This window comes from Marmota monax, unplaced genomic scaffold (assembly GCF_021218885.2).
Source record: "Marmota monax isolate L192 unplaced genomic scaffold, Marmota_monax_Labrador192_F-V1.1 WCK01_AAM20220418_F8-fsc00076, whole genome shotgun sequence".
Classification (NCBI taxonomy): domain Eukaryota; kingdom Metazoa; phylum Chordata; class Mammalia; order Rodentia; family Sciuridae; genus Marmota; species Marmota monax.
The window spans coordinates 698,811-721,542 of record NW_026692843.1 but is presented as its reverse complement, the minus strand read 5'-3'; the positions used below and the strand labels follow the sequence as shown (position 1 = coordinate 721,542).

Genomic DNA, 22,732 nt, shown 5'->3' with positions numbered 1-22,732 from the left:
ATCTCAGTGTGGGCCAGTGGTTGGCACCTCTTGGAGCTCCTCCTCATGGCACAATGGGCGTGTCTGGATGGTACCTTGACCTGCCATGCAACTAGCCAAGTCGGCCTGGATTCCACGGCTTAGGGCTCAGAACAGAAAGTTCTGCTCCATGCTCACTGTTGCTGGGGTCTCAGAGAAGATAGTCACATACTTGTTGAGGGGAGGGGCACACGTCGGTGAGCTCGGTGTTAACTGCTTTCTGCTTTGGTTGATTGGTAACTACCACCATGTGGTGATGGATTCCGTGGGAGCTGGAAGCCGCAGAGATCCAGAATCGCAGCTCTTGACCTCTGAGGTTGGGACTCCTTTGAGGCTCATATGGACAACTGAGTGGGTCCCGGAAACCCTGGAGTCCTTCCTGTCCCGCCCACCTGTACCACAGGACCGTCTGCTGCCATGCCTTTCACTAAGCAGCTAAGCAGCATGTTCATAAGAATGTTGGTGCCTCCTGCCATTTCATGTGCCCACCATCTACAGAGAGTGGCTATCTCCCCCCAGGGCTTGGCAGTGTATCACCAATAGCTTCAGCAGCATCTCTAGGGACCTATGGAGTGAATGGAAGGAACAGGAGCCAGAGACCCAGCAGAAGTATTGTAATGAGTGGAGCAGGGGCAGCTGAATGGCCAAGAGGATACAGGTGGACAAGGTCCCCAAGAAGCTCCATGGTCGAGATCATCTGGCCCCAGCAAGGTGAGCACAAGCGTACCATCACCAGGCTGCAGTCTGCAGGACTTCCTCCCTGCCTGAGGAACAGGTCTGAAGTAAATCTCTCCGGGTCCCCTATGCTACACTTCCCAGCATGCCACAAGTGCTTTTGCAAGAAAGGGCAGGGGAATAACATAATAATGGTCTAAGCAGAAGGTCTAAAGCAGAGAGAGAGAGAGGTTTTCTGTGTTAGTCATGATCCTATCGAGGGCCAAAACTCCATTCCTGGCTGGCTGGGACACTGAAAAACAAAGTCCCTTCTGAAGCCAGCGTCTGTGCAGCTCAAATATTCAAATGTAATTGTCCTTCAGAATGGAATGTGTTGGAGAATCTGCCACGTCCTGCCTGCAGTTGCAGAACTCTGAATATGTCTCTTCCAGGTGAAACATGGGAAAAGAGAAAAGCTTGAGAAGATACTTATTGTGGTTCTCGGCACCTCTCGGCCCTTCCTCTCCTCTCTGATCAGTTCCTTTCCTTTTCCCCAGACCAAGAGCCTGGGGCAAGTCATCTAAGCCAGTTAGGGGGTGCCAGAGAGGCTTCACTCTGGGCCCAGATCTGGGGAAGAGCCATAGGAAAGAGCTCTATGGATCTATCTGCTCAAGAAGCACATATTTTCTCTTTCCATTTTCTAAAAGGAAATTTTTTTTTACTTTATAATTCAGTACCAACAGTTGTCACAATCAGCCATATGAATTGTGTTCAGCATTTTTAAAGTGGATGACAATAGGAAACTACTTAATGAGAATTTGGGGAAAGAGACAAACCACAGAATCTATAACCCGTAGGAGGACAACCATCCCAGTTTGCCCAGGATTGAGGGGTTTCCTGAAACAAGGAACATCTTATGCTAAAATCTGTAAAGTCTTGGACAATCCAGGATGGCTGGTCACCCTAGATGGTGACAGCTCAACAACCATAGCTGCAGAGACCAATTCATTGTGAAGCCAATGAGTCCACAGGCCTCTGCCAAGGCTTAGCAACGGGTTTGCAATGTGTTTCCTAAGTTTTCGTAAAACTTAGGAAAGTAAAATATATTTGCATTCTTTGCTCAATGACAACCCTGCTGCTCTCACTCACCTCAACCCTACACTGTATAGGCTTCAGGTCCTACAAAACCCAGAGCTGCCCCTCGGAGCTGCTCTGGGGATCACTAATGTGAGTGACAGCCTGCCAGGTGCCCCCCCCCCGCCCCCGTTGGACACAGCTGGAGGAACAACCTGCGGAGCTTCCTCCTCCTACTTGGAGGCAGTTGCCGCTATTTCACGTACCAGAGATGTCTATCTTCCTTTATTCTGATTACGTTCGGGTTATACTATGATAGCATTTCTGGATTCCCAGTGTTCAAGACGCTTAGCACTTGATCGCTGTAAGGAAGCAGCTAAACAGGAAACAGAGGCAGCCCCGGGCTTACGTGCTTGAGGGTTCCACAGCCTGTGTAGGGGATTGTGAATATCACGTGGCTCCAAGTTATCTGGGGCTGACACCTGTAGTTCCCATTCCATCCAGAAATGACAAGGTCCCCGGCAGAATAGCCCAGGGACTGGAGGTAGTCCCTGTTCACACTGGCTTGCATGTGATTCGGCAGACAGAACAGACCTGATGGACAAGGGAAGATCATGCACTTGGTCAGATCCCCCAAACCCCTCCAGTCCTACTAGGTGCTCTTCCCAGATACAGGTGGACAGATAAAGATGGTGACCCAGGTGGTCAGCATGTAGGATACCTGCACAGAATATGCTTCACTGCAACCTCCAAGGGCTCTTGAGCTCCACCCAGCCCCATCCTCAGTAAAGCTCAATGAGGACACTTGGGGTTTCTCTAACGGAGTGTTGCAGGCAGGAAACGAATTGCCAAGTTACCAATTACCCACAAATTAAAGCAACTACAGTCAAATTGCAGAGACGTCATGGAGTAAAGTCATTTAGATATGAAGAAAGCCAATGCTTTCAATCCTAACTACATAAAAAGCCTTGGACGTCACCTTGCCTAGTCCTTGGGCAAGGTTTACATTAATTCATATAACATCCTAAATCAGCTCCATATGGCCTTTCCTGGAAGTGCCTATGACCAGCTGCATCCATCTTCAGATAGAAGCCAAATGTGTTAGGTCTCAGGACATGACCAGTGTCTCATACTCGGGATGGTCACAAAACTTCCAGCAGAGTGGTCACTCTGCCTTGGGCACTGACTTCTCATTTGCTGAGACCACCCTCTTGTGCCTTCTACTTAGTCCCTGCTGACTGCCTAAGGCCCGTCCACCTCTCATCAGTCAGAGCTAACTGCTGACCTCATTCAGGCAGCCAGAATCCCAAAACCTCCTGCACGTGGCCTCTCCCTGCAGGAAATCGAGCCTGGGGGGCTGCTGGGGCTGCTCTAATTTCTTATTTCACAACCAGAGGGGAACTGAGCCGCAGAAGGCTCCCAGGGACCTCCCCCCTCCTAACCCTGCACTCCCCTGGGCACTTACTGGTGCTGTCGTTGGAAGGGATGGAGTAGAATGCGGCCTGGAACCCGCTCTGCGTGACGCTGCCATCACTGATGAAGCGGACTGACAAGAAGTTCGAGGAGGACGTGAAGGAGCCTGTGGCCCCATCACACACTTTGGCAATGAGCAGGGAGCTGCTGGAGGGGCCGTCGAAAACCTCAATGTAGTCGTAGTTGCAGCCTCCTTCAAGTCTACAGGGACAGAGCACACAACGTTAGCCCCAACTCGTCTGCAACTTGACACAGGGGTCCATGCCTGGAGGGGAGGGGAGGTGTGCTCTAGGGACTCTGACAAAGCTCATCATTGATTTTCTTGAATTGAGGGGGTCTGTCCCCCCACGACCACTCTGCTTGGATCTGTGTTCAGCTTTTTGAGATGGCACATATGAAATCTGCAGCCTCTCTGCAACCCTTTAAATCCTAAAAGAAAGTATTCACATCCTAATTTAGACCATCTTTCTTCCATCAAAGGATTCCCGCTCCCCCAGAATAAAACAAACGTCCAATACAAGTAACAGTAAATGCTGGTGAGGATGTTGGGGGAAAGGCACACTCATACATGGCTGGTGGGGCTGCAAATTGGTGCGACCACTCTGAAAAGCAAAATGGAGATTCCTCAGAAAACTTGGAAGGGAACCACCATTTAACACAGTTATCCCATTCCTCAGCATATACTCAAAGGTCTTAAAATCAGCATACTATATATAGTGATGCAGCTACATCAATGGGCTGCTGCTACATCAATGTTTACAGCTACATCAATGTTTACAGCAGCTTAATTCACAATAGCTAAGCTATGAAACCAGCCTAGGTGCCCTTCAACAGATGAATGGATAAATAAAATGTGGTATATATACATAATGGAATATTACTCAGCCATAAAGGAGAATGAAATTAAGGCATTTGCTGGTGAATGGATGGGACTAAAGACTATTATGCTAAGTGAAATAAGCCAATCCCAAAAACCAAAGGCCGAAATGTTCTCTGATATGCAGGTGCTAACACACAATAGGGGGAGGGAAGAACAGAAGTTCATTGGATTAAAGAGGAATGAAGGGAAGGGAGCAGGGATGGAAATGTGAAAGATAGTAGAAGGATTGGACATATTCCTGTATGAATGCATGACCAGTGTAACCCTACATCGTGTACAACCACCAGAATGGGGAGTTACACTCCAAGTATGTATAATATGTCAAAATACATTCTACGGTCGTGTAAAACTAAAATGAACCAATTTTTTAAAATGTAAATAAATAAATAAATAAAAACAAATATCCGTGAGTTCATAGTGATGGAAACAAGTAATTGAATAAATAAATATTGGGTAAACCTGTCCCTGCACATGGAAGGGGGCTGTTGTGAGGCTCCAGTGATACAGCCTGAGGACAAGTGCTTTCTAAGATGTCACTGAATGGTGGCCGTCGCTGCTATTGAGATGATGGCTAAAGAACCAGTCAGGTTGAGATGCAGCCCTTGTATTGTAGTGAGATCCAGATAATATACCTTTTGCAAAACCCCAAATGGATTTCTAAAGCAGAGACTTCCGACTTCTCTGTAAGTAGAACTCAAGAGGGAAAACTATTTTGTTCTGCAATGGCTGCTGGAGGAGAAGTCATGGTTTCCCGTGTCCAGGATTCTGAACATTAAGGGTTCCTCTTCCTGGTCAGCTTGGCCACCCCCTCTCTGAATAGATCATATATTAACATGCTTTTGGTGACGTCCCCTTCTGCTTAGAACAGTGATTCCCACTTGCAATTGGATGAGGAACAGGCCACCTGGTGTCCCAGCGGGCTCCCCCCTCCACCTGATCACGGGAAGATGGGGAGAGGCCAGGGAAGGGTCCCAAATGGGTGCAGTTGTTAAGGGGAGGATTTGAATTGTTCCCCATTACTCCCACTGGGTGACATTTTCCAAGTGTTTTTCACATACTCTTGCACCTGTCCCGGAATCACCAGGGAAAGGAAAATATATTATTCCCCTCCTTGGGTTGACCCTTGGGAAGGTTGAGTGATTTCCCATGGTCACACAGCAAATTAGTGACAGACCTGGAACTTGAAACCAGAGCCCTTGTCACTCCAGGGATCTTGGCTCCAGGCCCCCCTCCCCATGGGCTGCTGCTGTTCTAGGTCAAAAACAACTAGTAATAAAACCTGTCCCTGGACAAGCCTCGCCCCTGAATGGCCCATGTCTTCTCTCTCTAAATGTCTGTGGGGTCCCCAACTCATTCTGCTGGTGCCCACGCACTCACCGGACATCTATGAAGATGACAGTCACCAGATAGTTGTTCGGGACCTCAATGTCCCACACACACCTGGCATTGTTTGGATAGTTCCCTGGGTAGAATGGGCTAGAAAAGTTTCCTGACGATTGGGCCAGGAAGCCTCCGCAGGAATTCACTGTCAGAACAAGAAGGAAACGTGATGAGCCCGCAGCACCTGGCTCAGCCACCTGGGAGGAATTTCCTACTCAATTTCTAAGGCAGAAACCCGACAAGAGGAGCCCGGACTTGCACCACCCACTGAGGGCAGGGGAGAAGCCCTCCCGGGAGGCTGCGCCCAGGGAGCCCGCTCCCTGTCATTCTCATTGTCCCCCCACAGGAGGGGAGGGAAGGAGGTTGTGGGCACCTCTGCCATAGACTCGTCAGGGAGCCCAGAACTTACCGTTTGGGTAGCTGAGGGTGGAAGCAGCAACTGTTGACAAACAGAGAGGATCATGATCAGTTTTCTAGCACCTTCTACATGGTTGTTGATGCAGGCTGGCTGATTTGCACTGCACCAGCCCTGGGCTTACAGTGGGGGCTGAAACCGGGCTTGCCCTCCTTGTGGAGGAGAGGACCAAAGGCATGGACCGAGGCCGAGATGGAGGAAAGCCCAGGGAAGGTGGGGCCAGGGGCTTGGCTCCTGACCCAGATGAGTGGGGAGCAAACCAGGCAGAGAGGGAAAGAGGGGATGCATGTCATAGGGACCCAGCAGGAGAGATTTGAGGACGTCAGTGCAGATGGCAAGGAGGACCCTGAAAAGATGCAGGGAGCGCACCCCTTGTCAGCTGAAGTGTCACTTCCAGAAAGAACGGCCCCAGCCCCCAAGGAAGGAAGTTCTCTGGCACCCCAGCCTGTCCTGGGAAGCACCTTCAGAACTGGGACTTCACAGCTCAGTTCAGACAAACATTTAGTCCTGTCAACTAACTACCTGAGGCAGGTAATGAGTTTATCTTTTTCACCATTCCATACTGCACAACCATTCTCAGAGGCACCGTGGCCAAACACAGGGAAAACCCTTCCAATGGGAAGAGTTGATATTTTTACCAGGCACACTGTATACCAGGCACTGTGCTACCATTAGCCTCCTAAATCTATTTCTATCCTAAAGAAAAAAATTGATGATATATGCAAAGATTTCTCTGTGAAAATAGTCCATGTCACAGAATCATTTATAATAATGAGATATAAACCACTTAAATGCACAGAGACTGGGGATCCATTGAGCAATTCACGCATAGTGGACAATAAAAAATAATATAGGTGTTTCAAACAACGGTGAGGAAAGGATTCATGATACAAAAGTAGCCGGAGCCCTTGTTTTAAGAGCAAAAGGGAAGGTTTTGAAACATACCCATATTGCGGAACGACAGGAAAAAGCACCATCACTGTGAAATGGCCCATTTACAATCTGTCACCCTTCTTCCTTCCCAAGTTTTGAAAATACTTCAAGAAATAAAATTATGAGCCTATTTGTCTAAGGATATTTCTCTCATTGAAATGAAGAAGCAGAACTCCTTAGTCAAGATCATCCTCCAGGCAGGGGAGGTGGGAAGGGTGTGTGTGTGCAGGGGTCCCCAGGGAGCAGGCAGGTGTGGGCAGACAGAGATGGCCTCAGGGGACAGGCTTAGAACAGGACATCCCTCCCGGTCCTGTACGTAGGCAGAAAACGTGATACTACGACCAGTGGTGGCAGAGATGGTGGTGGTTGGGTGCCACCAACCTAGAAAGACAATGTTTATTTTTTTATTTATTTATCTGTTTTATTTACCAGATAAATTTTTAATTCCATGGTCATTAGCTGGATGAGCCAAATTAGGTCATTTTCCTGGTTACAGGCTGGAGTACATGGACTCCATGAGGCTGCACTGGGCACCAACACACGGGGCACAGAAGATTATCAATGCAGCACAAAGAATGCTCTGGAAGGGATTCTTTATCAGACAGACATGTGCAGTGGATTTCCCGGCTCATGTCCCTCAATGAAGGTCCCAACTCCCCATGCTCTAATTCAGACAGATATTTACGTCCAAAGTGACCGGAGGCCCAAAGCCCCTTCCACAGCAGCATCTGGACAAACGCTGTCAACAGCAGTAGCAGGAGCTGCTGGGACTCTGGGAAGCTGGGCCTCGGAGAGCACCCCCTCCTGAGAGCACCGCCTCTGTCCCACTCCTCCTCCTTCCAGAATCCCACAGAGGAAATGCAATCCCAGAAGGGGGCTGGGGACACACTCACCTGACGGAGTAGGAGAACTTGTAGGTCCTACAGGAAAAAGAAGAGAACGTGAGTCAGTCCCACGGACCAGATGTGTTACAAGGAGCCACACAATGATGAGCAAGAAAAATGCTGGAGTGATTTCCCTCCTCCTCTCTCAGAAATGCTCCTTGGGAGGCCTGAACACACTCCAGAGGGCCTGTCTCCAAACTGCAGTCCTGGGGGAATTTGTTCTAACAGGCTCCAGAAGACTCAACCCCTGTCTGCTTTAGGGACCAAACTAAGGAAGAAGCCACAGAACACCAACCAAGGCCAGACACCAGTGACATGAGTAATGTCATTACCTTGGGCAGGTCTCAGGGGAACCACTATCTCCCAGAAAAGCTCAGGGTGAGAGGAGGCCAGTTCAAAGGAGCCGTTGCTTCAGCAAAACTGCACATGACTCTAGAGAATTGTCACCTAAGCAGATGACTCCGGCATCCTCAGCATGGACACACTTATGGGAGAGCCAACCTCGGTTGGGGCAGTTCCACAGATAGGACTCATGCCCAAAGCAGGCCACATCATCCAGGACAATTGGCCCTGAGCCCTGACCAAACTGGGCATGCACAGGGGCAGACAGAACCCAGCCACAGCCCAGCTGCCTGCAGACCACGTTGGCATCGTTGATGTCCCAGCCATCATCGCACACGGTGCCCCAGGAGCCTCTGTAAAGGACCTCCACCTGGCCTTGACACCGGTTACCTCCATTCACCAGTCTCAGGTCCAAATCGAAATCATTTGTTTCTAGAGATGGGCATCATTTGTCATTAGGGAAGTGCTGTCAAAATCCCTAAGAGAGGGCTGGGGATGTGGCTCAGTGGTAAAGTATCTGCCTGGCATGTACCAGGCCCTGGGTTTAAACCCCAGTACTGGGGGGAATAATCCCAATGAGATACCACCTCACTCCACCCAGGACACCATGATGAACAAGATACACCATGACCACTGCTGGGGACATATGGAAAGACCAAGCCCTCAGACACTGCCAGTGGGAACAGCAACACTCCAGCTGCTGTAGAAAATGGTTCAACGTCCCCACAAGTGACACACTGAATCAGCATAGGACCCAGACATCCCACTTCTAGGTCTATACCCAGAGGAACCAGGAACAGGCAACCCAGCCAAAATTGTATGTGCCTGCTCTGGCAGCACTATTTACACAGCCAACAGGCAGAGACAACCTGTGCCCATCCACAGGTGAATGGGTAAACAGAACGTGGGTCAACAATGGTGGCATATTCGTTCCACGGAATGGCTTCCGGCAGTGAAAAGAAAAGACACGCTCCTACATGCCAAATGCAAGTGAAAACCTGCTGAATGAAATAAGGCAGCCAAGAGAGCCAGGGCTTCCATTCACGGGAAATAACCAGGGGGGCAAATGCAGACACCCAGAGCAGAGCTGGGCTTACCAGAAGCTGGGAAAGAGTAAGAGCTGGGACACGTCGGTGGGGTTTTAGTTGGGGATGATGAAAGTTCTGGAACTAGATGGTGGTAATGGTTGCACAATCCCATGGATATACTCAATATCACAGAATTACACAATTTAAAAAAGGTAAATGGAAAATTTTAAATGATACCATCTAAAATGTTAAATCTGGGCTGGGGAACATTGTTCAGAGGTAAAGGGCTTGCCTATTCAAAGTCCTGGATCTGACTCCCAGTATGGGTGAAAGAAAGGAAAATGAGAAATTTTATGTTGTGCATATCTTTTACCAAAATAAGGTAACCAAAGGGAAATAATGTCAATGGGAGCTCCACATACACACATCTATGTACATGTGTGTACACCTACATATACACACATGAATAGTACATATATATGAATATATGCATATTCCTATACCCAGAGTCATCTCCCTTTGTCCAGGGTCTCCTCAGTTAACCATCCTGAGAAGAATGACTGCCTCAAGTGATCTTGTGGACCAAGGAGGAGGGGAAGGGGACAGTCAGTGAGACAGGGGCGCGTCAGAGAGCAGCACTCACAGGACGGGCAGTGGAGGGGCTCCTCAGGGAGGGGAGGTGCAAGGCAGCAGGGACCTCCTGGGGCCCTTGTGAGGAGGCCTCACCCAGCCTGAGGGGCAGTTCCCAGCCCAGGGGGTCCTTCTCAGGCTCAGCCTGACGTCACTCCTGCCAGCACACATCCCACGGGAGCCACCTGTCTGTTCAAGGGGAGAACCACAGCGTCCCCACCCAGGAGCCAGGGCTCACACATGAAGAGCAAGGCCAGGGCTCTGATCAGAGTCCATTCACGAGGTGAGAGTCCAGTGGGGCCAGAGGCTCACCTGAGCAGATGACTCCTGCGTCCTCCTGGTGTACACAGTTATGGGAGAGCCAACCTCGGTGGCGGCAGTTCCACAGGTAGGACTCATGCCCAGAGCAGGCCACATCATCTAGAACAATCGGTCCTGAGCCCTGACCAAACCGGGCATACCCTGGGGCAGACAGAGCCCAGCCACAGCCCAGCTGCCTGCAGACCACGTTGGCATCGTTGATGTCCCAGCTGTCATCGCACACGGTGCCCCAGGAGCCTCTGTACAGGACCTCCACCCGGCCTTCACACTGGTTACTCCCATTCACCACTCTCAGGTCCAAACCGAAATCAGTTGTTCCTAGACATGGACATCATTTGTCATTAGGGAAGTGGTATCAAAATCCCTAAGAGAGGGCTGGGGATGTGGCTCAGTGGTAAAGTGTCTGCCTGGCATGCACCAGGCCCTGGGTTTAAACACCAGTACTGGGGGGAATAATCCCAATGAGATACCACCTCACTCCACCCAGGACACCATGATGAACAAGATACACCATGACCACTGCTGGGGACATATGGAAAGACCAAGCCCTCAGACACTGCCAGTGGGAACAGCAACACTCCAGCTGCTGTAGAAAATGGTTCAACGTCCCCACAAGTGACACACTGAATCAGCATAGGACCCAGACAACCCACTTCTAGGTCTATACCCAGAGGAACCAGGAACAGGAATCCCAGCCAAAATTGTTTGTAGGGGCTGGGAATGTGGCCAAGTGGTAGCGCGCTCGCCTGGCATGCACGAGGCGCTGGGTTCGATCCTCAGCACCACATAAAAATAAAGAAAAGATGTTGTGTCCACCAAAAACTAAAAAATAAATAAATAAGTTTTTTAAAAATTGTATTGCCTGCTCGGGCAGCACTATTTACACAGCCAACAGACAGAGATCACCTGTGCCCATCCACAGGTGAATGGGTAAACAGAACGTGGTGTCAACAATGGTGGCATATTCGTACCACGGACTGGCTTCTGGCAGTGAAAAGAAAAGACACGCTCCTACATGCCAAGCACAAGTGAAAACCTGCTGAATGGAATAAGGCAGCCAAGAAAGCCAGGGCTTCCATTCACGGGAAATAACCAGGGAGGCAAATCCAGACACCCAGAGCAGAGCTGTGCTTACCAGAAGCTGGGAAAGACCAAGAGGGGGGACAGGTCAGTGGGGTTTTAGCTGGGGATGATGAAAGTTCTGGAACTAGATAGTGGTAATGGTTGCACAATCCCGCGGATGTACTCAATATCACGGAATTGCACAATTTAAAAAAGGTAAATGGAAAAATTTTAAATGATACAACCTAAAATGGTAAATTTGGGCTGGTGATATTTTTTAAAGGTAAAGGGATTGCCTATCATGTGCAAAGTCCTGGAATCAATCCCAAATATGGAAGCAAATAAAAGGAAAAACACAAATTTTACTTTATGTATAGATGTTATCAAAATAAGGTAACAACAGGAAAATGATGTCATTGTGAGCTCCATATATACACCTCTATGTATGTGGGTATACCTATACATACACACATACAATGGAATATGTGAATATATGCATATTCCTGTACCCTGAGACAATTTTTAGTTTATAGAGAAATAAAAATCTGTATTAGGAAATTAAAAAAAGAGGAGCAGGCCCTGGACGAGTTCTTCAGGCCACCATCAAGTGTCTCCCAGTCTCTCCTCTGAGGGAGAGAAGCTTCCTGGTTCTCACAGCCCACATGGGCCCCTCTGCTTCATTAACGGCAAACAGTGGTCATCTCCAGGCCCGTGGACCTGTGCAGCGCCCTGGGCCCTGAGCCCAAGGGAACCTTCGGGAGCTTAACACAGCTCAGGCATGTCCCCGTGGAGGGTGTGAATCTGCTGATGTGGGTTTGGTGTGAGAACAGGAGAGCCCACTATTTGTCACCCTCTCAGAAGACCGGGGAAGCCAGGATGTCAGGGTGGAGGCGCAATGAAAGTGTGGGCGCTTTTCCCGTCCCGGGCTTGCTGGGTCCAGGACCCCAGTCTTATCACAGAGCCACAGGCAGGAGGAGCTGTGCTCCTAGGGTCCCTACGGGAGACAGGTGGACAGGTTTGGAGGACATGGAGAGGCCTCTGCACTCCTCCATGGACACTCCACTGACAGCTCAGGCTCTCACCCAGGGACACAGGACAGCTGGGAGCAGCGCACAGACACGGGAGGACACCTGGGAGAGGACAGGTGTCAACAGGAAGGGGGACGACAACCGGCTCTCCTTGGGGAGGGCTTTCTCTGCTGCTGCTCTGGTTTTGTTTTTTTGTGGTTTGTTTTGTTTGTTTAATAAATTTACATACAAAAGGAATTTACTATTAAAAAAATCCCCAAAGCCTCATACTACAAATTCCAAAAAGAGTCTGGTACCAACATCTTCCCCATCTCCCTACAGCTCTGAAGGAGGACATAATGTCCTGGACCATCCCAGCACACAGAGGTGGCTCCGCAGAGGGATCTGGAGCCACCAAGTTCAATATGAGTCCCCCTGGGAGAAACTGGTCCGACCTATGGAGCCTGATGGGCTCTTTCACCTAGTGGGGTATAGATTTGGGCCTCAAACAACCATTGTTCCCCTACTCACAAAAAGCAAGCTGAGGGTGAACCCCGCACATGGAAACAGTGTGCCTAAGAAACTCGAGGGGAACAGGCACCTCAGAAACTTCTAGATCTAGCTCTACCTGGAGCCCCTGATCTATAAGTATGCATCTTACACAAGTGAGTCAACAAATTCTTTCTAGCTGACTTTGAGTTGGGCTCCTGTCACTTGCCAACAAAAGCATCCTGACTCAGATCCATTTACAGCACAATGCACAACAGCTGGGTGAAGGGAGCCCTTCACAATAGAAGAGGTGGTAAGCAGCCAGAGACTTCATGCAAAGTCCAAGAATCCCCCAAATCTGAGCTGTCACTTAGAGTTCAAAGCCTTGACTTAGTCAAAAGTGCTTACCAGGGGGAGTAGTTGTTGGATGCCACCAATCTGAAATGGAAATGGAAAACAAAATCAGATTAGAGGGCAAAGGTGTGGAGCCAAGGTTACACTTAATTCAAAAATGCTTACCGTAGTAAGGAGTTGTTGTAGTCCACCAATCTGGAAAGGAAAACAAGATCAGATTAGGAAGCAGGGGGTGTGAGGTCAAGGTTGAACTTAATCCAAAAATGCTTACCATAGATGGGAGTTGTTCTAGGCCACCAACCTGGGAAGGAAGACAAAGCCACCTTAGAAGGGCAGGGGGTGTGGAGTGGAGGTTGGGGAGGGACCTGGTGCTGGAATCAGGCACAGGTGGTCAGAGAAGTTCTGTGCCTGGGGGAGAACAAGCCTTACTAGAGAGCCTCAGTGAGCAAGACCATGACCTGAATCACCTCCACCATGGCAATGAGGTACACAGTCCCAGGGGAAGCTACAAGCTTTTCTGAAGGATGGCTCTCTGGTTAAAAGAATTTCTCTGTACATGCCTGAGGTATATGACATGAAAAATCCCTGTGCTCCCCTCCCACACGAGTCTTGGCCAGAGGAGGTGTTCCAGGAGCAGTGGCCCAGGAACTGCCTGACTGCTCCTCAACACTCAGGTCAGAGCTGGCACTGTCCTGTCCCTCCAGGCTAGGAAGGAGGATGAACACTCTGTGGGCTCTGCTGCTAGAACACTCCACAGACCCTCTCAGAGCTACCAGCTGGAGCTGTGAACAGGAGCAAGGAGTGAGGGTCACCTAGAAGTGAGGAGGCAGATGGACTCACCTGGAGTGGGAGTCTCTGTGGAAGACGGGACATCTGTGGGAGAGAGAAGGTTGGATCCAATGTATTACACAGGAGGCGGCAAAACTGGGACTCAGGTGGAAGATAAGGAGCAGGTCAGGCATTCATTCATGCTGGTCCCTTCCCTCAAAGGGGGAGCTGATTGCCCAAAGGATGCTCCTTGGAGGTGTCCAGGCAGATCCTGTCCCCTTCAGCCTCAAGGGGAGGGAGACCCTGTCTAGATGTGGTGGTTGAGCTCAACCCACTCTTCCTCCACCTTGTGGCTTTTAGCCACTGACTCAGTAAAGCAGGGCCCCAGAACACAGGTCAGTCATGCACATGTGCCCATCTGCAGTCATAGCCCAGGAGCCTCCCGATGGACCACCCCACAGGGGTGGCCTCAGCTGAAGACCTCCCTTCCCAATGGAGCATTTGGATGCAGATGTGGCTCAGTGAGCAGGTGCCTCCCTCACCCGCTGTGCTGCATCACACTCACCCTCACCCTGTCCCCTTCAGTGGGGTAAAGGAACCCAGGAGCGGAGGAGGGGATATGGGGCTTTTCTCCTTGACTCTTATTTACACTTCTTCAAGGTGTGTAAGGTCTTGATTTCACAGTTTATTAAGAACCCAGACCAGGAGCTAAACTGCAAGACCAAACCCGATTCTCAGCAAAGAACTAAGATGATTTCAAGAAATTATGAAAATCATAAAACTTTCACATGAGGAGAGTAACATGTCAGAAAGTCTTCCTCTCAGAGCAAAGCCCACCACAAAACACAGAGGCCATTTTGAGAGTACAACAGGATGCCCCGACGTGAGGCAGGACAGAGGGATCAAGTAAGGTTACCCCAAGGACAGAAGTCCCTGAGTCCCGACAGAGACCCACATGACTGCTCTTGTGGAAGACACTGGAAGTTCACTGGAAGTTCTTTCTTATGTTCAAGCATGAAGTTGTTCACCTGTGAATAAGAACTCCTCCCTCTCCCCCATCATCATGGGTCGGGTGGGTGCCCCTGCTCAGTTGCTATCTGCACTGATGTCATACTTCAGAAATCTGAGCTTTGTCTCTGCTGGTCTCCAGGACTCAGGGTTTAAAGCAGATATCTACAGCATAGCTTTGGCCCTGGCCTGAGCCACTCTCTCTTTAGATCACAGAAAAGGAGGCAGGCAGAGACCTGTTTGGTTTAAAACTCTGATTCTCCTTACAGGTGCCAACTGACAAGGCACACCGTCAGCGTGGCCGAGAGGCTCAGCCATTGCTGTAGGAATCTTCTAAAAAGGTAGCACCTTCAGCAGGCAGCAGGGCTCAAATATCCACCATTCCTGCCTCCCTCCTCCATTCCCCCAGGCAGCTGCTTTGCAGAAAGTCGAGGAGAGCATCCGCGCTTCCATCCTTCTGTGAAGACTTTATTCAAAAATCAAGGAAAGCTGGGTGTGGTGGTGCACGCCTGTAATCCCAGCAGCCCAGGAGGCTGAGGCAGGAGGATCTCGAGGTCAAAGCCAGCCTCAACAATGGTGAGGCACTAGGCAACTCAGTGAGACCCTGTCTCTAAATAAATACAAAATAGGGCTGGGGATGGGGCTCAGTAGTTCAGTGCCCCTGAGTTCAATCCCTGGTACCAATGACATCAACAACAATATAAAATGGAGAGAAATGAAAGAAACATTCAACTTGAAGTCAAACTGGGCCACCCAAATGTGCAAGGAAGTGGGCCAAAGACATAACTTGCAAAGTTTCAATAGGGATTTTACATGTCAAGGTACCAAGCCTACAACATGAATTGTGGGGAAATGCGCATGACCAGAAGTACACCTGTAAGCATGGAAACTAGCTAGCAAAGGGGTTTCTCTGCTTCCCTAGCAGCCCTGCATCCCTGAATAAACTGGGAGGGACAAAGCCCAGGCTAGGGTCCAAGGTCACATGTCAGAGGCTATGGCTTCATGTGCAGAAGTGGCAGCCGAGGTGCCCACCAACCCAGTGCTCCCCTTCTCCTCAGCTGCCAGGTGCTGCGAATCTGGGCAGGACACTCAGTGCTGTGGCACAGAGCAGGCACTGGGTGGCATTGGGGATAGGACAGGCCACCCATGACTGCTGGGAGTCCCACAATCTCTGCCTAAGACCATGGACACAACCTGTCCCCAGGAAAGGTCTCAGTGCTCTCACTATCACTGGGACACAGGAGGCATCTCACGTGGACAGCTGGGGGGAGGCAGAGACATGGCCCAGAAAGTTCCAGGTGAGCACAGCAGTTCCTGGGGGTGGGTTTCACACTAACCAACCTGGCCTCCCACGGACACTCTCTTTACAAGGGCAGCCCCTGTCCACTCCCACACCCACCCCAAAGTGGGTGAAGATTCCTCGTCTCCCTTCTCCCAGGGTCTCCCCAGTTGACCATCCTGAGGAGAATGACCGCAGCAGCCCTGGCCTCCCATCTCCAGCAGTTCTGAGGGTCTGGAGAGTCCTATCTGTGGACTGCAGGGGCCTGGGGCAGGGCCTCCCCTTTAAGCTGTCTTGCCCAGGCAGGTGGCCCCACAGGTGGCACCTCAGCGGGTGCCATGACACACCCCAGAGTTCCCTGGGAAATGGCCACTGTGGAAAGCCAATGCCCTTCTGTACGTCTGCAGACCCACAGCAAAGGGGGCACTGGGCCCGACTGATGGGCCAGTTAGAATGACACCTTGGGCCAGGTGACCCTGTGGACCAAGGAGGAGGGGAGGGGACAGTCAGTGAGACAGGGGCGCGTCAGAGAGCAGCACTCACAGGACGGGCAGTGGAGGGGCTCCTCAGGGAGGGGAGGTGCAAGGCAGCAGGGACCTCCTGGGGCCCTTGTGAGGAGGCCTCACCCAGCCTGAGGGGCAGTTCCCAGCCCAGGGGGTCCTTCTCAAGCTCAGCCTGACGTCACTCCTGCCAGCACACATCCCACGGGTGCCACCTGTCTGATCAAGGGGAGAACCACAGCGTCCCCACCCAGGAGCCAGGGCTCACACATGAAGAGCAAGGCCAGGGCTCTGATCAGAGTCCATTCACGAGGTGAGAGTCCAGCGGGGCCAGAGGCTCACCTGAGCAGATGACTCCTGCGTCCTCCGGGTGTACACAGTTATGGGAGAGCCAGCCATTGTGGCCGCAGTTCCACAGGTAGGACTCATGCCCAGAGCAGGCCACATTATCCAGGACAATCGGTCCTGAGCCCTGACCAAACCGGGCATTCCCTGGGGCAGACACAGCCCAGCCACAGCCCAGCTGCCTGCAGACCACGTTGGCATCGTTGATGTCCCAGCTGTCATCGCACACGGTGCCCCAGGAGCCTCTGTACAGGACCTCCACCCGGCCTTGACACCGGTGACCTCCATTCACCAGTCTCAGGTCCAAACTGAAATCAGTTGTTCCTAGAGATGGGCATCATTTGTCATTAGGGAAGTGCTGTCAAAATCCCTAAGAGAGGGCTGGGGATGTGGCTCAGTGGTAAAGTGTCTGCCTGGCATACACCAGGCCCTGGGTTTAAACCCCAGTACTGGGGGGAATAATTCCAATGAGATACCACCTCACTCCATCCAGGACACCATGATGAACAAGATACACCATGACCACTGCTGGGGACATATGGAAAGACCAAGCCCTCAGACACTGCCGGTGGGAACAGCAACACTCCAGCTGCTGTAGAAAATGGTTCAACGTCCCCACAAGTGACACACTGAATCAGCATAGGACCCAGACATCCCACTTCTAGGTCTATACACAGAGGAACCAGGAACAGGCAACCCAGCCAAAATTGTATGTGCCTGCTCTGGCAGCACTATTTACACAGCCAACAGGCAGAGACGACCTGTGGCCATCCACAGGTGAATGGGTAAACAGAACATGGGTCAACAAAGGTGGCATATTCCTACCACGGAATGGCTTCTGGCAGTGAAAAGAAAAGACACGCTCCTACATGCCAAATGCAAGTGAAAACCTGCTGAATGAAATAAGGCAGCCAAGAGAGCCAGGGCTTCCATTCACGGGAAATAAACAGGGGGGCAAATGCAGACACCCAGAGCAGAGCTGGGCTTACCAGAAGCTGGGAAAGAGTAAGAGCTGGGACACGTCGGTGGGGTTTTAGTTGGGGAGGATGAAAGTTCTGGAACTAGATGGTGGTAATGGTATCCCATGGATGTATCTAATATCACCAAATTGCACAATTTAAAAAAGGTAAATGGAAAAATTTTAGATTATATAACCTAAAACAGTAAATCTGGGCTGGGGAACATTGTTCAGAGGTAAGGGCTTGCCTTTCATGAGGAAAGCCCTGGAATGAACCCACAATACGGAGGATAAAAAGAAAATAACAAACTTGATGTTATATATACATTTTACCAAGATAAGGTAACAAAAGGGAAATAGTATCAATGGGAGCTCCACATGATACACGTCTGTGTACATGTGTGTACAGGTGTATATACATAGTGGACATATATGAATACATGCATACTCCTGTACCCTGAGACAATTTTTAGTTTATAGAGAAATAAAAATCTGTATTAGGAAATTAAAAAAAGAGGAGCAGGCCCTGGACGAGTTCTTCAGGCCACCATCAAGTGTCTCCCAGTCTCTCCTCTGAGGGAGAGAAGCTTCCTGGTTCTCACAGCCCACATGGGCCCCTCTGCTTCATTAACGGCAAACAGTGGTCATCTCCAGGCCCGTGGACCTGTGCAGCGCCCTGGGCCCTGAGCCCAAGGGAACCTTCGGGAGCTTAACACAGCTCAGGCATGTCCCCGTGGAGGGTGTGAATCTGCTGATGTGGGTTTGGTGTGAGAACAGGAGAGCCCACTATTTGTCACCCTCTCAGAAGACCGGGGAAGCCAGGATGTCAGGGTGGAGGCGCAATGAAAGTGTGGGCGCTTTTCCCGTCCCGGGCTTGCTGTGTCCAGGACCCCAGTCTTATCACAGAGCCACAGGCAGGAGGAGCTGTGCTCCTAGGGTCTCTACGGGAGACAGGTGGACAGGTTTGGAGGACATGGAGAGGCCTCTGCACTCCTCCATGGACACTCCACTGACAGCTCAGGCTCTCACCCAGGGACACAGGACAGCTGGGAGCAGCGCACAGACACGGGAGGACACCTGGGAGAGGACAGGTGTCAACAGGAAGGGGGACGACAACCGGCTCTCCTTGGGGAGGGCTTTCTCTGCTGCTGCTCTGGTTTTGTTTTTTTGTGGTTTGTTTTGTTTGTTTAATAAATTTACATACAAAAGGAATTTACTATTAAAAAAATCCCCAAAGCCTCATACTACAAATTCCAAAAAGAGTCTGGTACCAACATCTTCCCCATCTCCCTACAGCTCTGAAGGAGGACATAATGTCCTGGACCATCCCAGCACACAGAGGTGGCTCCGCAGAGGGATCTGGAGCCACCAAGTTCAATATGAGTCCCCCTGGGAGAAACTGGTCCGACCTATGGAGCCTGATGGGCTCTTTCACCTAGTGGGGTATAGATTTGGGCCTCAAACAACCATTGTTCCCCTACTCACAAAAAGCAAGCTGAGGGTGAACCCCGCACATGGAAACAGTGTGCCTAAGAAACTCGAGGGGAACAGGCACCTCAGAAACTTCTAGATCTAGCTCTACCTGGAGCCCCTGATCTATAAGTATGCATCTTACACAAGTGAGTCAACAAATTCTTTCTAGCTGACTTTGAGTTGGGCTCCTGTCACTTGACAACAAAAGCATCCTGACTCAGATCCCTTTTACAGCACAATGCACAACAGCTGGATGAAGGGAGCCCTTCACAGTGGAAGAGGTGGTAAGCAGCCAGTGTGTCATTTGTGGGGACGTTGATCCATTTTCTGCAGCTGCTGGAGTGTTGCTGTTCCCACTGACCCCAGGGACAGAAGTCCTCTGAGAGACTTCATGCAAGGTCCAAGAATCCCCCAAATCTGAGCTGTCACTTAGAGTTCAAAGCCTTGACTTAGTCAAAAGTGCTTACCAGGGGGAGTAGTTGTTGGATGCCACCAATCTGAAATGGAAATGGAAAACAAAATCAGATTAGAGGGCAAAGGTGTGGAGCCAAGGTTACACTTAATTCAAAAATGCTTACCGTAGTAAGGAGTTGTTGTAGTCCACCAATCTGGAAAGGAAAACAAGATCAGATTAGGAAGCAGGGGGTGTGAGGTCAAGGTTGAACTTAATCCAAAAATGCTTACCATAGATGGGAGTTGTTCTAGGCCACCAACCTGGGAAGGAAGACAAAGCCACCTTAGAAGGGCAGGGGGTGTGGAGTGGAGGTTGGGGAGGGACCTGGTGCTGGAATCAGGCACAGGTGGTCAGAGAAGTTCTGTGCCTGGGGGAGAACAAGCCTTACTAGAGAGCCTCAGTGAGCAAGACCATGACCTGAATCACCTCCACCATGGCAATGAGGTACACAGTCCCAGGGGAAGCTACAAGCTTTTCTGAAGGATGGCTCTCTGGTTAAAAGAATTTCTCTGTACATGCCTGAGGTATATGACATGAAAAATCCCTGTGCTCCCCTCCCACACGAGTCTTGGCCAGAGGAGGTGTTCCAGGAGCAGTGGCCCAGGAACTGCCTGACTGCTCCTCAACACTCAGGTCAGAGCTGGCACTGTCCTGTCCCTCCAGGCTAGGAAGGAGGATGAACACTCTGTGGGCTCTGCTGCTAGAACACTCCACAGACCCTCTCAGAGCTACCAGCTGGAGCTGTGAACAGGAGCAAGGAGTGAGGGTCACCTAGAAGTGAGGAGGCAGATGGACTCACCTGGGGTGGGAGTCTCTGTGGAAGACGGGACACCTGTGGGAGAGAGAAGGTTGGATCCAATGTATTACACAGGAGGCGGCAAAACTGGGACTCAGGTGGAAGATAAGGAGCAGGTCAGGCATTCATTCATGCTGGTCCCTTCCCTCAAAGGGGGAGCTGATTGCCCAAAGGATGCTCCTTGGAGGTGTCCAGGCAGATCCTGTCCCCTTCAGCCTCAAGGGGAGGGAGACCCTATCTAGATGTGGTGGTTGAGCTCAACCCACTTTTCCTCCACCTTGTGGCTTTTAGCCACTGACTCAGTAAAGCAGGGCCCCAGAACACAGGTCAGTCATGCACATGTGCCCATCTGCAGTCATAGCCCAGGAGCCTCCCGATGGACCACCCCACAGGGGTGGCCTCAGCTGAAGACCTCCCTTCCCAATGGAGCATTTGGATGCAGATGTGGCTCAGTGAGCAGGTGCCTCCCTCACCCGCTGTGCTGCATCACCCTCACCCTCACCCTGTCCCCTTCAGAGGGGTAAAGGAACCCGAGGGGGAGGAGGAGGGGATATGGGGCTTTTCTCCTTGACTCTTCTTTACACTTCTTCAAGGTGTGTAAGGTCTTGATTTCACAGTTTATTAACAACCCAGACCAGGAGCTAAACTGCAAGACCAAACCCGATTCTCAGCAAAGAACTAAAGTGACTTCCAATAAATGGGAAAAGCACAAAAACCATCATGTGAGGACACTAACATGTCAGAAAGTCTCTCTAAGAGCAAAGCCCCCCAAGAAAGAGGGAGGAAAAGTTGAGGGTGGAACAGGATGCCCCAATGTGAGGCAGGACAGAGGGACCAAGTGAGGTGACTCCAGGGACAGAAGTCCCCTGAGTCCTGACTGAAACCCGCATCAACTGCTCATGTAGAAGACACTGGAAGTTCACTGGAAGTTCTTTCTTATGTTCAAGCATGAAGTTGTTCACCTGTGAATAAGAACTCCTCCCTCTCCCCCATCATCGTGGGTCGTGTGGGTGCCCCTGCTCAGTGGCTATCTGCATTGATGTCACACTTCAGAAATCTGAGCTTTGTCTCTGCTGGTCTCCAGGACTCAGGGTTTAAAGCAGATATCTACAGCATAGCTTTGGCCCTGGCCTAAGGCACTCTCTCTTAGTCATGGAATCACAGAAGAGGGACCAGGCAGAGGCCTATTGGTTTAAAACTTGTGATTCTCCTTACAGGTGCCACTGACAAGGCACAATGTCAGCGTGGCCTAGAGGCTCAGCCATTGCTGTAGGAATCTTCTAAAAGGGAAGGACCTTCAGTAGGGAGCAGGGCTCAAATATCCACCATTCCAGCCTCCCTCATCCATTCCCCCAGGAAACTGCTTTACAGAAAGTGGAGGAGAGCAACCACGCTTCCATCCTTCTGCGAAGACTATTCAAGAAATCAGTGGAGAGAAATGAAAGAAATACCCACTTGAAGACAAAATGGACCACCCAAACGTGCAAGGCAGTCTGCTTAAGGACATAACTCAGAATTTTTATATTAGATTTACACGCCAAGGTACCATGCCCACAGACATGAAGTCTGGAAAAATGCATGGGACCAAAAATACATCTCTGCACATGGAAAAATTGCTAGCATGATTTAACGTATGTGCAAAATGGGTTTCTCTGCCTCCCCAGGAGCCCTGCATCACAGAGTGAACTAGGAGGGACAGAGCCCAGGCTAGGGTCCAAGGTCACATGTCAGAGGCTAAAACTTCATGTGAAGATGCAGCAGCCGAGATGCCACATCAACCCAGGGCTCCCCTTCTCCTCAGCTGCCAGGTGCTGCGAACCTGGGCAGGACACTCAGTGCTGTGGCACAGAGCAGGCACTGGGTGGCATTGGGGATAGGACAGGCCACCCATGACTGCTGGGAGTCCCACAATCTCTGCCTAAGACCATGGACACAACCTGTCCCCAGGAAAGGTCTCAGTGCTCTCACTATCACTGGGACACAGGAGGCATCTCACGTGGACAGCTGGGGGGAGGCAGAGACATGGCCCAGAAAGTTCCAGGTGAGCACAGCAGTTCCTGGGGGTGGGTTTCACACTAACCAACCTGGCCTCCCACGGACACTCTCTTTACAAGGGCAGCCCCTGTCCACTCCCACACCCACCCCAAAGTGGGTGAAGATTCCTCGTCTCCCTTCTCCCAGGGTCTCCCCAGTTGACCATCCTGAGG

General features: G+C 50.7%; 1 protein-coding gene across 4 annotated transcripts in view; it reads right to left on the bottom strand.

Moving 5' to 3' along the window:
• The window catches only part of LOC124095606 (deleted in malignant brain tumors 1 protein), a 38,692-nt gene that overhangs the window by 3,549 nt on the left and 12,411 nt on the right, over window positions 1-22,732 (bottom strand). For 2 of the 4 annotated variants that reach the window (XM_046448806.2, XM_046448808.2), the window contains exons 6-20: window positions 20,529-20,561; window positions 19,960-19,989; window positions 19,854-19,883; window positions 19,743-19,772; window positions 16,842-17,168; window positions 13,785-13,817; window positions 13,216-13,245; window positions 13,110-13,139; window positions 12,999-13,028; window positions 10,024-10,350; window positions 7,721-7,747; window positions 5,889-5,918; window positions 5,477-5,624; window positions 3,212-3,420; window positions 2,156-2,340 (exon numbers count right to left, since the gene is read on the bottom strand). In XM_046448806.2, the coding sequence (XP_046304762.1) occupies window positions 2,156-2,340; window positions 3,212-3,420; window positions 5,477-5,624; window positions 5,889-5,918; window positions 7,721-7,747; window positions 10,024-10,350; window positions 12,999-13,028; window positions 13,110-13,139; window positions 13,216-13,245; window positions 13,785-13,817; window positions 16,842-17,168; window positions 19,743-19,772; window positions 19,854-19,883; window positions 19,960-19,989; window positions 20,529-20,561 (1,499 nt within the window). The remainder of the gene's footprint in view (window positions 1-2,155; window positions 2,341-3,211; window positions 3,421-5,476; window positions 5,625-5,888; window positions 5,919-7,720; window positions 7,748-10,023; window positions 10,351-12,998; window positions 13,029-13,109; window positions 13,140-13,215; window positions 13,246-13,784; window positions 13,818-16,841; window positions 17,169-19,742; window positions 19,773-19,853; window positions 19,884-19,959; window positions 19,990-20,528; window positions 20,562-22,732) is intronic. The other 2 variants (XM_046448809.1, XM_046448810.1) reach the window with 2 other exon arrangements.